Consider the following 18220-nt stretch of genomic DNA (forward strand, 5'->3'; position numbering starts at 1 on the left):
ACGGCAAATATATTTTTATTTTGCCACTAATACAAGCTACAAAAGGCTTTAGAACATATAACTGCACTGCTGAAAAGCAAATATATTTATATTTTTCCACTTATACACACCACAAAAGGCTTTAGAACATGTAACTGTACAGCTGAACGGCAAATATATTTTAATTTAGCCACTATTACGCTACATAAAGGGCTTTATAACAGATAAGTGCACCGCTGAAGGACAAATTTATTTTTCTTTTGCACTAATACACACTACAAAAGGCTTTAGAACATATAACTTCACCACTGAATGGCAAATACATTTTTCTTTTTCCACTTATATGTTTTAAAACATTTTGTGGCATGTATAAGTGGAAAAAGAAAAATGTATTTGCCGTCCAGTGAAGTTATATGTTCTAAAGCCTTTTGTAGTATGTATTAGTGGCAAAAGAAAAATAAATTTGTCCTTCAGCGGTGCACTTACCGTATTTTTCGCCCCATAAGACGCACTTTTTCTTCCCCCAAAACGGGGGAGAAATGCCCCTGCGTCTTATGGGGCGAACGCTTGCCGTTTTACATCGCAAGCTATGATGTAGGAGCGAGTGGGGACTCGGGGAGGGACTGGGAGGAGGATTTGGGGGCTGGCAATAGCGGCGGGGCGGTGCAGTCAGTGTAGTATAACCCCGCCCCGCCGCTCCGGTATACTAAAATAAGATGTCATCTTTTTGTAATGGTTATTAAACATGCCCCCTCAGTCCTACTACTACCTTACATCCTAATCGCATCTGTAGAATTCTGGCAGGCCGGGCGGGCGGCAGCGTAACTCTTGTCACGTGCCTGCACCGCCTACTTTATGAATGAAGCAGGCGGCGCAGGCAAGTGACGTCAGTGAGAGACGCGCCGGCCGCCCAACAGTGCCACCCACAGATCCCCCCTCTAACAGTGCCACCCACAGATCCCCCCAGCCCATAACAGTGCCATCCACAGATCCCCCCCTGTAACAGTGCCAGCCACAGATGCCCCTGTAACAGTGCAAGCCACAGATGCCCCCCATAACAGTGTCCGTCATCCACAGACCCCCCCCATAACAGTGTCCGTCATCCACAGATCCCCCCATAAGAGTGTCCGTCATCCACAGATCCCCCATAACAGTGTCCATCATCCACAGATCCCCCCATAACAGTGTCCGTCATCCACAGATCCCCCCATAACAGTGTCTGTCATCCACAGATCCCCCATAACAGTGTCCGTCATCCACAGATCCCCCCATAACAGTGTCAGTCATCCACAGATCCCCAGTAATAGTGCCATCCACAGACCACCATTAGTTCCAAACCCACCAAACACACAGCACGCCCTTTGGTTAAAAATATTTTTTTTCTTATTTTCCCCCAAAAAACCTAGGTGCGTCTTATGGGCTGGTGCCTCTTATAGGGCAAAAAATACGGTATCTGTTATAAAGCCCTTTATGTTGCGTAATAGTGGCTAAATTAAAATATATTTGCCATTCAGCTGTGCTGTTATATGTTTTAAAACATTTTGTGGCATGTATAACAGCACAGCTGAATGGCAAATATATTTTAATTTAGCCACTATTACACTATAGAAATGGCTTTATAACAGATAAGTGCACTGCTAAACTGCAAATATATTTTTCTTTTGCCACTAATACAAGCTACAAAAGGCTGTAGAACATATAACTGCACTGCTGAATGGCAAATATATTTTTCTTTTTCCACTAATACACACACAAAAGCGCTTTAGAACATATAATTGCACCGCTAAATGACAAATTTATTTATATTTTGCCACTTATACAAACTACAAAAGTCTATAGAACATATAACTGCACTGCTGAACGGTAAATATATTTTTATTTTTCCATTTATACACTACACAAAAGGCTTTAAAACTTAAAACTGCTCAACTGAACTGAAAATATATATATTTTTGCTCCTATTACATGACAAAAAAAGGGCTTTCTAACATATAACTGCATCGCTAAACGGCAAATATATTTTTCTTTTGCCACTAATACACACCACAAAAGGCTTTAGAACATATAACTGCACCGCTGAAAAGCAAATATATTTTTCTTTTGCCACTAATACACACACAAAAGCGCTTTAGAACATATAACTGCTGCACCGCTAAACGGCAAATATATTTTTCTTTTGACACTTATACACGCTACAAAAGGCTTTAGAACATATAACTGCACATCTGAACGGCAAATATATTTAGATTTTTCCACTTATACACACCACAAAATGCTCTAGAAAATATAACTGCACCGCTAATCAGCAATTTTTTAACATTTTTCCACTTATACATGCCACAAAAGTCTTTAGAAAATATAACTGCACCGCTAAACGGCAAATATTTTTTTATTTTGCCGCTATCACATGACAAAAAGCTTTAGAACATATATGTCATGGGTAATAGGGAGTGGATAACACCAGAACACAGAAGGATTAGACTGAAGTCCAGACTTTAAAGCTAAGGGAGAGGGATGGTGACTTCCTAGGAATCACTAGACCTCTCCCTTACTGCTGCCAGTATGAGTAGACCCTGAAGGTGGGAATACTCATACACCGGAACCTTAGCCCTGGAAACCCTGGAGGGCCCTAGGAGTGGTGGCAGGGAATGACACTAATGGTTCCCCCCAAGATGAAGGAACCAGCATCTGCCTAAGGCCTGGACAACAACACACACAAGCGAACAACAAAATGCAAAACAAAATGCACTTAGCCTAATAAAGAATGGAGGAGCAGGAGATCCAATGGAACAACACACCAGCTCAACCAACTCCAGCAGTAAATATCAACCGCATGGTAAGCAATGTGAGTCAGAACTAAATAGAACCTCAGTAGTGACCACAAGCTGCACCTGTGGTCATTACCAAACAATAACACTTCATGGAGAAAACAGAGAGACCGGGATGGACCGTGACAATATAACTGCACAGCTAAATGGCAAATATATTTTTCTTTTGCTACTAATACATGACAAAACGTGCTGCAATTTTAGCACTTAACTACACAATGACTAATAAGCCCTTTTTTCTCCACTAATACAAGCCAAAAAATTCTTTAGAACATATAACTGCACCGCATAAGGGCAAATAAGGCTTATTAATATTTCCTTGCAATAAACACTGTTAAATGGCTGTAACACTCCAATAACAAGAACGGTTTGCTGGAATTACAGAGCTGTATAATGGCAATTTGGGTCCCCAGTCAGTGCAGCAAGATGTAATAGGATTGTTCATATTTCCCAGGCTGTAACCTCCCCTACTGAACCCTGTTCATTATAAATTATGTGGAATGATTCCTCCCATTCCTTTCCCTACACCTTGAATAATCTTTCCCTGCACTGTTAATTTTTTTTTTTAGCACAATGAAGTTTTTTCTAGCACTGTCCCTAGCGCCTGCTGAGGTCTCTCCCTGCACTAAATACACTGGAAAATGGCAGAATCCAAGATAGCTGAGGCTTTTTATAGGGCTGTGACATCACATGGCTAGCTGGCTGCTGATTGGCTGCATGCATGGCATTATGGGTTCATTACTCAATGTCCTCACACATGCAGTATCCATTTTAGGGATGCTTTGTTACCACAAAGCGTGAGGAAATTCGGATTTGGTGTGAATCAAATTTTTTCCTGAAATACGTATCGAATTCCACTTTGTCAACTTTGATTCGCTCATCTCTAAATGTAATCAATATAATACAAGAGATGCAAGTCATACTGACATCAGGTGTATCTAAATCAAAACCTACATAATATAGAACTGCAGTGAATAATGGCACAGTTGAAAGCAGACGGTAATCATTGCACAGTCCAAAAATAAGCAATTTGCATTATTTTAAATGTTATGCAAAAAGTGCAGTATACACTACGTGCAGAATTATTAGGCAAATGAGTATTTTGGCCACATCATCCTCTTTATGCATGTTGTCTTACTCCAAGCTGTATAGGCTCGAATGCCTACTACCAATTAAGCATATTAGGTGATGTGCATCTCTGTAATGAGAAGGGGTGTGGTCTAATAACATCAACACCCTATATCAGGTGTGCATAATTATTAGGCAACTTCCTTTCCTTTGGCAAAATGGGTCAAAAGAAGGACTTGACAGGCTCAGAAAAGTCAAAAATAGTGAGATATCTTGCAGAGGGATGCAGCACTCTTAAAATTGCAAAGCTTCTGAAGCGTGATCATCGAACAATCAAGCGTTTCATTCAAAATAGTCAACAGGGTCGCAAGAAGCGTGTGGAAAAACCAAGGCGCAAAATAACTGCCCATGAACTGAGAAAAGTCAAACGTGCAGCTGCCAAGATGCCACTTGCCACCAGTTTGGCCATATTTCAGAGCTGCAACATCACTGGAGTGCCCAAAAGCACAAGGTGTGCAATACTCAGAGACATGGCCAAGGTAAGAAAGGCTGAAAGACGACCACCACTGAACAAGACACACAAGCTGAAACGTCAAGACTGGGCCAAGAAATATCTCAAGACTGATTTTCTAAGGTTTTATGGAGTGATGAAATGAGAGTGAGTCTTGATGGGCCAGATGGCTGGATTGGTAAAGGGCAGAGAGCTCCAGTCCGACTCAGACGCCAGCAAGTTGGAGGTGGAGTACTGGTTTGGGCTGGTATCATCAAAGATGAGCTTGTGGGGCCTTTTTGGGTTGAGGATGGAGTCAATTTCAACTCCCCGTCCTACTGCCAGTTTCTGGAAGACACCTTCTTCAAGCAGTGGTACAGGAAGAAGTCTGCATCCTTCAAGAAAAACATGATTTTCATGCAGGACAATGCTCCATCACACGCGTCCAAGTACTCCACAGCGTGGCTGGCAAGAAAGGGTATAAAAGAAGAAAATCTAATGACATGGCCTCCTTGTTCACCTGATCTGAACCCCATTGAGAACCTGTGGTCCATCATCAAATGTGAGATTTACAAGGAGGGAAAACAGTACACCTCTCTGAACAGTGTCTGAGAGGCTGTGGTTGCTGCTACACACAATGTTGATGGTGAACAGATCAAAACACTGACAGAATCCATGGATGGCAGGCTTTTGAGTGTCCTTGCAAAGAAAGGTGGCTATATTGGTCACTGATTTGTTTTTGTTTTGTTTTTGAATGTCAGAAATGTATATTTGTGAATGTTGAGATGTTATATTGGTTTCACTGGTAAAAATAAATAATTGAAATGGGTATATATTTGTTTTTTGTTAAGTTGCCTAATAATTATGTACAGTAATAGTCACCTGCACACACAGATATCCCCCTAAAATAGCTAAAACTAAAAACAAACTAAAAACTACTTCCAAAAATATTCAGCTTTGATATTAATGAGTTTTTTTGGGTTCATTGAGAACATGGTTGTTGTTCAATAATAAAATTAATCCTCAAAAATACAACTTGCCTAATAGATCTGCACTCCCTGTATACTTACACCAAATGTCTCTGAATATACAGTATAATATGTAATGGCACAGTTCAAAGTATATACTATAGTAATCTCTGCATAATACTGTGGTTGGGGAGTATGAATGGACTCTGTACGTTAAGTGGTTTGGGCTTTATTAATTGCAGAAAATGGGAGAAGAATACATAAATGTATAAGAATATCAGTATAGATGAGCCAAGTTTTCAAAAATTTGATTCCACGCTGCGATGAATTTTCAAAAAAAATTCTATACGAATTTATTTGTGACAAAGTTAAAAATAAGCTATTTCCCAGCTGCAGAGAGCATGTATATCGGTGTACAACACTGTGCATTGAAGAAACATGAATAGCTCGTCTGCTGTGGTAGTAAAACAGTTACTGTGCGTCAGGATGACAGGCAGTTGACAGGCGTCACTCTGAGAATCACTTCACACATCACTTGGTCAGTTACAGGGCCAAAACTGACCAAATAACTCAAGTGTGAACTCAGCCTTACAGGTAAATGTTAGCATCAGGTATAAAGAACCATGCAGTAGCCCAAGATTTGACTATAGAATGAAAAAGGGCACTCCTTTTACACATCTGTTACACGCGGATGCAAGTAGTGGCCCCATGACAGTGGAGTGGAGAGGGTGTCAGCAGTTGTGTTGACATCACTGTTCATTTTTCCCTTCTTCTGATCTGTAAAATGAACAACCCCCAAAAACAGATCTCGTCTTTTGAACCTCTGCCTTCACACGGTCAGCATTTGGGCAGTGATCCATCAGTATTTCTAAGGTAAAAATAAACAAGAGTGGATCCAAAACAAAGATGACACGTGACTTGAATTTTTTTATGTGTTCTGCGTTTTGTACCCACTCCTGCTTTTTGCTTCTAAATCATGAACATTTCCTGATGCAAAATAGGGAGGCTATTATAGAGGCATTACGGATGCTCCAAAGACAGGAAATGTTGTGTTTTACAATTTTCCATCCTTCTAACAGATCAAAAGAAGGGTTAAATAAATGGTGATGCCAACAAGGCCAACCGCATAAGGAGTTATCATAGTGACTAGGGCTGCAGCTAACGATTATTTGAATAATCGATTAGTTGCCGATTAATTACTACGATTAATCGATTAATCGGAAAAAACGACAAAATTACAAAAAAGAGAGGTTTATATGATCTTACTTGAAAAATTATGTTCAAAGGCCATATTAAAACAAATTGTGGACGACACTATTATGGGGGATCTGCGGACGACACTATTATGGGGGATCTGCGGACGACACTATTATGGGGGATCTGCGGACGACACTATTATGGGGGATCTGCGGACTACACTATTATGGGGGATCTGCGGACGACACTATTATGGGGGATCTGCGGACGACACTATTATGGGGGATCTGCGGACGACACTATTATGGGGGATCTGCGGACGACACTATTATGGGGGATCTGCGGACGACACTATTATGGGGGATCTGCGGACGACACTATTATGGGGGATCTGCGGACGACACTATTATGGGGGATCTGTGGACGACACTTATGGGGGATCTGTGGACGACACTTATGGGGGATCTGTGGACGGCGTAGTTATGGAGAGGGGGATCTGTGGATGGCGTAGTTATGGAGAGGGGGATCTGTGGACGGCGTAGTTATGGAGAGGGGGATATGTGCACTGTTATGGGCATAACAGTGCACAGATCCCTTTCCTCATAACAGTGCACAGACCCCCCTCCCCATAGCAGTGCCATAGACAGATCCTCCCCCCTCCCCATAGCAGTGCTATACACAGACCCCCCCTTCCCATAGCAGTGCCATAGACAGATCCCCCCTCCCCCTTCCCCCTAACAGCCCCGGCCCCGATGCTTGCATCTTTATTTTACCTTTTTACAATGACGCTCCCGCTCCTGTAACAGCCAGGCAGAGCGGACGGCGGCGTAACGTCACTCAATCACGTGACGCGCCTGCTCCGCCCACTTCATGAATGAAGGAGGCGGAGCAGGCGTGTCACGTGAGTGAGTGACGTTACGCCGCCGTCCGCTCTGCCTGGCTGTTACAGGAGCGGGAGCATCATTGTAAAAAGGTAAAATAAATATGCAGCGACCGCCCGCCCGCCCGAATAGCAACGAATCGGCGATTATTCGATAACTGGATTCGTCGACAACGAATCCAGTTATCGAATATAATCGATTACATCGATTAATCGTTGCAGCCCTAATAGTGACCCAGTCACAGAGTGGTGAGGTGGCAACCGCATGAGGAGTCAACATAGAGGCTCAGTCACAGAGTGGTGAGGGTGGCTACCGCATGAGGAGTCAACATAGTGGCCCAGTCACAGAGTGGTGAGGGTGGCAATCGCAGGAGTCAACATACCATATTTTTCGCCCTATAAAACGCAAAGTGGGGGGAAAATAGCAGTGCGTCTTATGGGGCGAATGCTGCATTTTGCCAAATTTTCAATCATATGCCGCGATGCCGCGTGGTGGGTGTATCAGCTGAGACGGAGGAGGGGCTGGAGGCTGGCATCTGCTTTTATAATGACAGCAGGTCCCATGCAGTGACTGTATTCTAGTACATGGACCCCGCTCACTGTATATAATCGTATCTGTAATTGTAGGCATTATTAATATATACAAATTCTGGGTAATCTGTTTGCAAATTCGCCTGTATTACGGTACTTACAAGCGCTCGGTAGCAGAGAGATGGGAGGAGGCAGGCCGGGAGGACGGGCGCTGTCAGCGTGAGTCACTACGTCACATGCCTGCGCCGCCCACTTTATGAATGAAGCAGGCGGCGTGGGCGCATGACATAGTGACTCAAGCTGCCAGCTCCCGTCCTCCCGGCCTGCCTCCTCCCTCCTCTCTGCTACCGGGCGCTTGTATTTACCGTAATACAGGCGCTGATTACTCCGAATTTGTATACATTCACATTGCCTACAATAACAGATACGATTATATACAGTGAGCGGGGCCCGTGTAGTAGAATACAGTCACTGCACGGGCCACGCTGTCATTATAAAACCAGATGCGACCCCCACCCCCTGTGTTGGGGTTCATTCACACTACAGGGACACTGTTATTGAGGGGATCTGTGGATGACACATAGCATAAGATGCTATATATGTGTCATCCACAGATCCCCCCATAACAGTGTCATCCACAGATCCCCATAACCGTGCCATCCAAAGATCCCCCATAACAGTGTCACCCACAGATCCCCCATAACAGTGTCACCCACAGATCCCCATAACAGTGTCACCCACAGATCCCCCATAACAGTGTCACCCACAGATCCCCCATAACAGTGTCTCCCGCAGATCCCCATAACAGTGTCTCCCGCAGATCCCCCATAACAGTGTCTCCCACAGATCCCCCATAACAGTGTCACCCACAGATCCCCATAACAGTGTCACCCACAGATCCCCCATAACAGTGTCAGGCACTGGCGTGTGGAAATCCTGGCTGATCCATGCCTGATTCTTCTTCACAAAGATCAGTCTCTCAACATTTTGCTGGAAAGGCAAATTCTTTTGGGTTAACTATGCCCACTGTCGCATTAAACACCCATTCTGATTCCACACTACTGGCTGGGCAGGAAAGCTTGTCCAGGGCAACTCGGCCAGTTGCAGCCCCAAATCTAGTTTGGCTGCCCAGTAGTCCAGGGGATCTTGGACGAGGGGTGGCAGGATGCAGTCTAAGTAAGTCCACCACCTGCTGGTTTAGGTTCTTCTCCATGTTTGGCTGCTGGCGGGTGGTTTCTTCAGTAGGCAATTGAAGATAAGTGCTCGTTAGAGACTCCAGACATAGGATGTATCGATAGTAGTTGAGTTTATCCTCCCTCTCAGCGAGTAGAAAAAGCCCCCCATTTTGGAGCTTAACATGGTGGAGAACCAGTAGTCATCCCTCTGCCGAATTGTGATAATATGGCTGTCACTACACAAGCAACTCGGCATGCATCTGGCCATTTGTGCAAGGGACTCCCTGCCTCCATTTCCACTGTATATTGTCACAGTGTGTCGAGCTCCTCATGCTCCTCTCCTTTTACTTGTGCAAAAAAAACACCCATTTCTGTATACATTGCTTATGCATGAATGTCCTCCTCCACCATCATTTCAGCCCCCACATCGCTCAGGTGGCCATGAGATGTAGGTGCCACATCTCCTGTCCTCTGGCAAGCCAGATTTATCAGCATCTGCTCCGACGTGAAGGAGTGGAATGCCGTTGTTCATCGCGTAGTCCTGGCAACTGACAAATTAAGTGGCCTCCTCTAAGGGACTGAGCAAACTGCACATGTCACACATGAGCTGCCACTGGCTAAAGTCAAAGTTACACAGGGGAGTGCTCCTGTCCACCTGCATCATCAAGAAATAGTTTACGGCCTTCCTCTGCACATATAGTCGGTCTAAAATGTGGAGGGTGAAGTTCCAGTGGGTGGAAAAGCATATCAGGTGATGTTGTGGAATGCTATTCTGCCTTTGCAGCTCAAGGAGGGTGTGTTTTGCAGTGTAAGAGTGGTTGAAGTGCAAGCAGAGTTTCCTGGCCATTTTCAGGATCACTTTTAGTTGGGTGGAAGACTTCAGGAACTGCTTTACCACTAGATTACAGACGTGCTCCATGCAGGACACATGGGTCAGCCCTTCTTGACAGCACGCCGACATGATGCTTTTGTCGGTGACCATGGTTTTGATTTTCAGTTGGCGAGGAGTAAGCTAGGATTCAATTTCCTCTTGAAATGGAGCAGTTTCTCCCCAGTGTGACTCAATTAGCCCAGGCAAACCAGGTGCAGAACAATGTGACACTGCTGCGCTCTGCATAGGTGGTATGCTGGAGAAGCACTCCGATTTCTGCCTGCTGTGGAGGTTGAGGATGAGGAGGACATTAGTGCAGGACTCACAACTTGAGAACGCGGAGGCGTCAGTGTCGTCGCCTGGCCAAGTTGCTGGGATGGCTGGGCAGGAATCACGTTTAACCAGTGGGCTGTAAAGGACATATATTGTCCTTGACCGTAGTTACGGCTCCACACGTCAGCTCAAGGAGACTGGCCCACCTTCTGTTAAACATACTTGTGCAGGGCTGGTACTGCCTTTTTAGAGAAGTATGATGGCTTGGGACTCTCCACCGTGGCTCAGCACAAGCCATCAGTTCTCTAAAAGGTGCGGAGTCCACCACATGGAAAGAGAGGGACTGTAGTATCAGCAAATTGGCCAGGAGCACTTTAGCTTCTGCGTCGTTGGATGAGTGCGTGCATACTGATTTTTTTTGCAATGACTTGGGTGATCGATTGCTGATAAAACGAATGACGAGGAGGAGCATGAGGACCAGTAGATGATGGGAAGGAAACACAGCTCCCTTCTGCTGAGGTAGGTGGAGCCTTGACTGCTGGAGAAATGGTGCCAGCCACTGTGTGATGCAGCAGGTTTTCCCTGGCTACTTTATGGTGATGCTGCATGTGTTGATGCAGGGCAGTGGTGCCAACATTTGCACCATGGCTATGCTTTACCTTCTGCTCACAGATTCTACAAATGGCCACTCTGACTTCCTCTGTCAGCTTGATGAAAAATTCCCACAACTGTGAGCATGGCATTTTCCTCACCACCACTCCGTGCTGACTGCCTGCCTCCGTGAACCCATGCACCGCTATTTATTTCCAGACAGGTAGGGTCCTTAGAAGCAGACTGTCTACCCCTGACACATTTGACTTCTGACCTCTCACTGCTGCCACTCTGCTGACTCACATCCACGCTACCACCCTGCTGGCTCAGCCACTGCCTCGCACTCAAGCTGCCACCCCCATTACCTGGTGATGATGAAGCCCACTTTTCTCCCTGCTCCCACATGCGATTGGCCACATCATTATCCACTACTGTCTGCACGTCATTGACGTCACCTCACCAGTCTCAGGGCTGCGTGCCTGACCGCTCTCAACGCCTGCTCCCATGCAAATCTTAGTCGCTACTTGCTCGCCTACCGGAGGAAGCAGGGAATCTCTCCTCCACTTCTTAGCTGAGCAGTAGCTGATGACTGTCAACAATAAGCTCGTCCTTGCTGAAAAGTGGAGCCGAGCTGATGGCATACCATACTTCCCGAGCAGAAGGAACAGAAAATCAAAGAGGCAGGTTCAGGACAGATGGGGGTGCAGAGCTTGTTCCTGGGCCATGCCAACTAAGCTGGTTGTCAGAGGAACTCCTGGCTGGGGGTGTAGGATGCCAGTTGAGATTATGATGTAGACAGAGTCAACCTTTCAAGAACAGCTGGGTTGCTGTTCAAAACACGACTGCTGGATGACACTGGCAGCTCTGGCCTGTCGCTGCGACTGCTGCTGCCACCGCCCCCCCCTTCTTCTGGTGCTACTTCTGCCAGCTCCAGAAACATTTTGGCCACTGCCCGTTCCCTTAGAAGGGTCTAGCACCTGTCTGTCGGAATACTGTACTGTAACAGTAACTGTAAGTGTAAAATCACAGTAGAGTTAGGCCACAATTTCACCACAATTACATATTTAGGGATTAATGAATATACGTATGCATAAAAGAACATAAACACTCAAAAGTTTTTGTATCAGGTTGCAATTTCACCCCAATTACACAATTGTGGATGAAAGAATTAAATTATGTGAAAAAGAATGTAAACACCCTAAAATTTGTTGCATTGGGCCACAATTTCACCCCCGAAACAAGGACCAAAAGTTTGGACACACCTTCTCATTCAAAGAGTTTTCTTTATTTTCATGACTATGAAAATTGTAGATTCACACTGAAGGCATCAAAACTACGAATTAACACATGTGGAATCATATACATAAAAAACAAGTGTGAAACAACTGAAAATATGTCATATTCTAGGTTCTTCAAAGTAGTCACCTTTTGCTTTGATTACTGCTTTGCACACTCTTGGCATTCTCTTGATGAGCTTCAAGAGGTAGTCACCTGAAATGGTTTTCACTTCACAGGTGTGCCATGTCAGGTTTAATAAGTGGGATTTCTTGCCTTATAAATAGGGTTGGGACCATCAGTTGCGTTGAGGAGAAGTCAGGTGGATACACAGCTGATAGTCCTACTGAATAGACTGTTAGAATTTGTATTATGGCAAGAAAAAAGCAGCTAAGTAAAGAAAAACGAGTGGCCATCATTACTTTAAGAAATGAAGGTCAGTCAGTCAGACGAAAAATTGGGAAAACTTTGAAAGTAAGGGCTATTTGACCATGAAGGAGAGTGATGGGGTGCTGCGCCAGATGACCTGGCCTCCACAGTCACCGGACCTGAACCCAATCGAGATGGTTTGGGGTGAGCTGGACCGCAGAGTGAAGGCAAAAGGGCCAACAAGTGCTAAGCATCTCTGGGAACTCCTTCAAGACTGTTGGAAGACCATTTCAGGTGACTACCTCTTGAAGCTCATCAAGAGAATGCCAAGAGTGTGCAAAGCAGTAATCAAAGCAAAAGGTGGCTACTTTGAAGAACCTAGAATATGACATATTTTCCGTTGTTTCACACTTGTTTGTTATGTATATAATTCCACATATGTTAATTCATAGTTTTGATGCCTTCATAGTCATGAAAATAAAGAAAACTCTTTGAATGAGAAGGTGTGTCCAAACTTTTGGTCTGTACTGTATATAAACATAAGCAGCCTAAAATCTGTATAAAAGAACATGAACACCCAAAATCAGTATCAGGCCGCAGATTCACCCCAATAACAGAATAAAGGATTAATGAAATGACTTATGTATAAAATATCTAAAATCAGTAGGAAGACTTTTAACCCCAATTATTGCAGCAAGGTGTAATAAAATAGCTGTTACTAGATCAGCTTTACACTATTCTATTTGCCCCTGCTCTTTCCCTATAGTGTGGATAAAGTCTCCCTATTATATTCCTACACTATTATTTAGCTGCCTCTGAACTGCTCAATAGTAATATTTTGTGAATAAATTGTTTCCTAATCACTGTCCCTAGTGCCTGTCATGTCTCTCTCTGCACTAAGTTCACTGTAAAATGGCAGAGACCAGGCAGGGGGAGAGTTTTTATAGGGCTGTGACATCACAGGGGCTGGCTGCTGATTGGCTGTCTGCACAGCATTATGGTTGATTCCTCGTTCCCGTGCTTTTTACTTATTCTTTCTAACGTGCAGCAGCCATTTTAGAAAAGATACAATTCATTACCACAAAAGTGCAAGGAAATTTAACTTCAGGTCCAATTGAATTTTTCCTTAAATTCAGATTGAATTCCACTTCGTTAACTTTGATTACACCATGTAAAAACATTTTTCATCTGCTACTGGGCAAAAACCATTTGTCCTATACTAAATCGAGTGTGTGGATTACAAATCCGAAGTCAGAATTGTTGTAACACATCACGAAATTTAAGTATGCCTAAATGAATTAAGCACTTGGAAAGCATTGAATAATTTTGAACAGAACGAGTTTTACTCCAACAATTACCTGATCTGCATCAAAGTTTGCGCAGTAAGCAGTGTATGAAAATGTAATGGAATAACAAAATTTCAAAAAATCTTGTTTTTCAGTTTAAAAGTCTTACTTGAGCAAGGCTCAGTACTGTTAAAAGTGCTTCAGGCATCTGCTTTTGTGTTTGTGAATGGTCATATTTTCCCGTTGCAAAAACCAGCAGTAGTCCTGCATCATGTTGGAAGTTCTGCACTACTAGCACAAATGTATCCCAAGCTGTAAGACGCACTTGCTTTGTCAGATTCTTGCATTGATCATAAGTAGTGTATTTGCCACATAAATATTAAGAAATATAAATATGTACAGTATGTCCAGGCATTGAAGGGAATCAATAAAATTGGTGTATACTTTTTTTCTAGGAAAACTGACAGTTGTTTTTCACTTTTCTTCTGAACACATAGTTCTTTCATTGATTACTTTGACTATTAAGTAGGTAATCACAAATATTTTTTTTCATATAGATGTATTCCAAAAAGACAAGTTTGCCTCACCAGCTTTGAAAAGTTCCAGTGCCCCCAGTATGAATGCATCCAAAGACAGTTAAAATGTGAGCATACGAGAGAACCTGTGTGCGACAAAGACAATGCAGAACACCCTAATATTTGCACTCTATATCAGAGGGGAAAACAACTGTCCTATAAAGGCTCATGTCAAGTAAGATAATAATTACAGTAGCTGTACTATTCATTTTTCATGAAAGGCTTTTGTGTTAATTGATTCTGACTACATATTACTTCTTCTCTCCCAAGACTGCAATGGATATCACTGAAACAGACACTGATACGAATGCTTAAGTTCTTAAGTAAGGAACTTTTGTTACCATAAAACAACTTCCATCATGTCTTCATCCAGTTATATGTTTGCATTGTCTCATAATCTCACATACAGATATATTTTAATGACCTTACGAGATCCTAGTTCCATGTCTTTTTACATATGTAAAAGCTTTTAATGCAGTCAACTTCAGATTGCATGTGCAGAACACCCCCATGTCTGAAAAGCAATATAAACTATCCTTCTTTAAGTATCGTTTGTACTGGCTGAATTCTGTATATTATTTTTCATTGTTAGACTGGGAAGAAAGAATCCTACATTTAACTGTAGTAATCTGACGTTCATTGCATATAAAATCCAAAAATGTCAGTCTATTTTTCATTATGTTCGTGTGTTACAATATCAAAATGTTAGAGGCCAGCAGTCACCACGACAAAGGCAGTTGTAACTTATAGTAACGTTAACACAATACTAATTATAGTGTATATATGTCATTTAGGCCTCATGCACACGACCCTTCCGTTTTTTGTGGTCGGAAAACCGCAGATCCGCAAAAAACAGAAGCCGCCCGTGTTGCCTTCTGCAATTTGCGGAATGGAACGGGCGTCGGCAATATAAATGCCTATGCTTGCCCGCAAAGCACGGACAAGAATAGGACATGTTATATTTTTTTCAACGGGGTCGTGGAATGGAGCCATGGATACGGACAGCACACGGAGTGCGGCCCCATTGAAGTGAATGGGTCCGCATCCGAGCCGCTAAAATGGCAGCTCGGATGTGGAACGAAACAACGGTCGTGTGCATGAGGCCTTATATTAATAATTATCTATGTGGGTTAGGAAACTAAAATAATGTTTGTTACTAAATCCCTTAATCAAGCTGTGGCATCATGAGTGATGTTTATATCATAGTTTTCATTCTTATTGTATAGCAGTTTCTACAGTTGCTGCTTGACAGTCAGTACTCCGTAAGAACTTGTTTGGCCTCAGAAAAATTTCCTCAAATACATTTTATTTACTTTCGCATCCCATAGGGATAAAGGATAGTAGTTATTCAGTCAATTTATATTGTTTGATTGTGTCTAGGGGTCCAACGCTGCTTTCTTATTGCCATTCTTTGGCCATAATTTATCATACCTTCACTCCAGGTTTTAAGTAGGGCTTTTTCGACTTTTTTTCAGTCATAAGCCATTATATAGCAGCATGTTGTCTTTGCAGTGGCCCTATGCAGTGAAAACATTAAAAATCACCTAAAAAGGACACTACTGAGTAAAAATACATATTCCAAAGTATTCAATGAGCTGTATATTGTAAAATTGGCATTTTCCATTCTTTTCCACTTTTTGTTGGAAGATGGACCAAAAAAAAATTATTTTACTTTGCTGCTAATTTAGCCCAAATTACTGCAAATATGCTGCAAGCTAACGCGCAAGCTAAGCACCCCAATATCAACGCGGGAAACACTCCTGCAAAAAAAAAAAAAAAAAAAACTATTGTGTACATCACGCATTTTATGGTGCCCAGAATTAAAAGCATACCTTTCAGCTTAGATACCAGCATGCTGTCTTTGGCCCTATGCAGCAGAAATGTTAAAAATCACCTAAATCGGGCACTACTGAATAAAATAGACAATGCAACATATTCCAAAATATTAAAATTTTTCTAATTTTTTTTCACCTTTTGTTTAGGGCTGTTTCACACGAGCGGATGCCGTGCGTGGCATCAGCTCCATCAAAGAGTGCCAAGACCCGATGCAGACTGCAGAGGCACGGAGCATTAACATGATTGATAATGCTCCATGCCTCTCTGTGATCTCTTTACTCCGAAATCACAGTGACAACTTTATCTCACTGTGATTTCATAGTAAAGATATCACATAGAGGCACGGAGCATTATCAATCATGTTAATGCTCCGTGCCTCTGCAGTCTGCATCGGGTCTTGGCACTCTTTCACGGAGCGGATGCCACGCACGGCATCCGCTCGTGTGAAACAGCCCTGAAAGATGGAACAAAACATCAAAAACTATGCTGCTGATTTAGCTCAAACTACTAAAAAATCCTACTATAGCCCTATGTGTACAAAAAAACTAAAAGGGAACAGCAATATTATACATATTTTTCTTTTGCAAGAAAATGTAAAAGTGTGCCTGTGTATGATACACTTTAAAGCAGTTTCCAATACACAGTGGTGGCAGAGAAGGGCAGTCAGGGCAAAAGTATCTTGTGTCTCGTCTCATGCCTCGTTTTGTGCAGACACTACACCTCATTTGTGGATGTCTTTGGTTTTGTGTTGGGGGTATAGCTGCAATAAAGTGCCTTTCAACTAATCTCCTTATTTCTTCTGCTTCCAGTGGTAGGGTGGGGACTTTGCATTTGTTCCTAAACCAGCTGGGCATCCTTGGGGGTTTAATTCAATGTCCCTCCCTTGGTACATGCGAAATGCAGAAGTGTAACCTGTAACCTCAAAATTTGTAAAGTTTTATGCCATATCTGGCCCGCTTTGATGGAAGGAATTGCTTGAAAGTGACTCATCAACTGATACATTTTCAGACAGATTAATTATAAGTTGGCTAATTTTATATAACTGGTAGTAATCCGGGAAAGAATTTGGGGACCATTGACTGTTATAATTGAAATGGAAGAATTTAAAGATAATTTCATATCGGTAGCGCTAAATAGAACTATGTGACTTTTAAACTTTTTTTTATTTTTTTACCCCAGACTCACACTTTCATTATTTGGTTAGTGATTTACATCAGTTATTTTGAACCAAACCGAGGTGCGGGTCAAAAATACAGAACAGGTGCAGATCTTTCCATTATACCTTATCTCTTCTCTGTAGGCTTCTCTACTGGTTTTGGCTTACAATAACTGATAGAAATACCTGATCAACTAACTGAAGTGTGAGCCTTGCAGTTCTGGAATGTATTATATACCGTAACATTGACAGCATTATGTAAGGGTTACATAGCATCATAAATCAATATAATGCTATGCGACCACATCAGTGCTGGGAGGCCTGGACGGGTGCTCTCACTGACACACACTGAGAGTTCAATGCTAGGAGCTCGCTTGTTTAAAAAGGGCCTTAGGACTCATGCACACAAACATATTTTTTCTCTGTGTCTGTTCCATTTTTTTGGTGGCCCCTATGCGGAACCATACACTACAATGGGGCAGCAAAAAAAAAAAAATGAAATTACTGTGTGCATTCCGTATCTGTATGTCCACATGTCTGTTTTGCAAAAAGAAAAAAAAAATGTCCCGTTCTTGTCTGTTTTGCGGACAAGAACAGACATTGTTGCAATGGATCCACACAAAAACGGATGCAACAGAGGTGTCTTGCAGTTGTCATAAATTTTTTGGCGGATCCTTGTTTTGCCGACTGTAAAATTCATACAGTCATGTGCATGAGCCCTTAACAGTATCACTAACACGATATCTATTGTATATTATATAAGATAAAGAAGCCGCAGTACATCCAACTTCAGTAAAGAAAGTAGTGTCCTTTATTCACCAGCTATATGGGTGAATAAAGGACACTGCTCTCTTCACTGAAATTGGATATAG

General features: G+C 42.7%; 1 protein-coding gene across 1 annotated transcript in view; it reads left to right on the forward strand.

Moving 5' to 3' along the window:
- Positions 1-18220, forward strand: part of RECK (reversion inducing cysteine rich protein with kazal motifs) — an 801790-nt gene that overhangs the window by 543586 nt on the left and 239984 nt on the right. Inside the window, exon 17 of the mRNA XM_044293464.1 lies at positions 14339-14531. Coding sequence (XP_044149399.1) covers positions 14339-14531 — 193 coding nt within the window. The remainder of the gene's footprint in view (positions 1-14338; positions 14532-18220) is intronic.

This window comes from Bufo gargarizans, chromosome 5 (genome assembly GCF_014858855.1).
Source record: "Bufo gargarizans isolate SCDJY-AF-19 chromosome 5, ASM1485885v1, whole genome shotgun sequence".
NCBI lineage: Eukaryota > Metazoa > Chordata > Amphibia > Anura > Bufonidae > Bufo > Bufo gargarizans.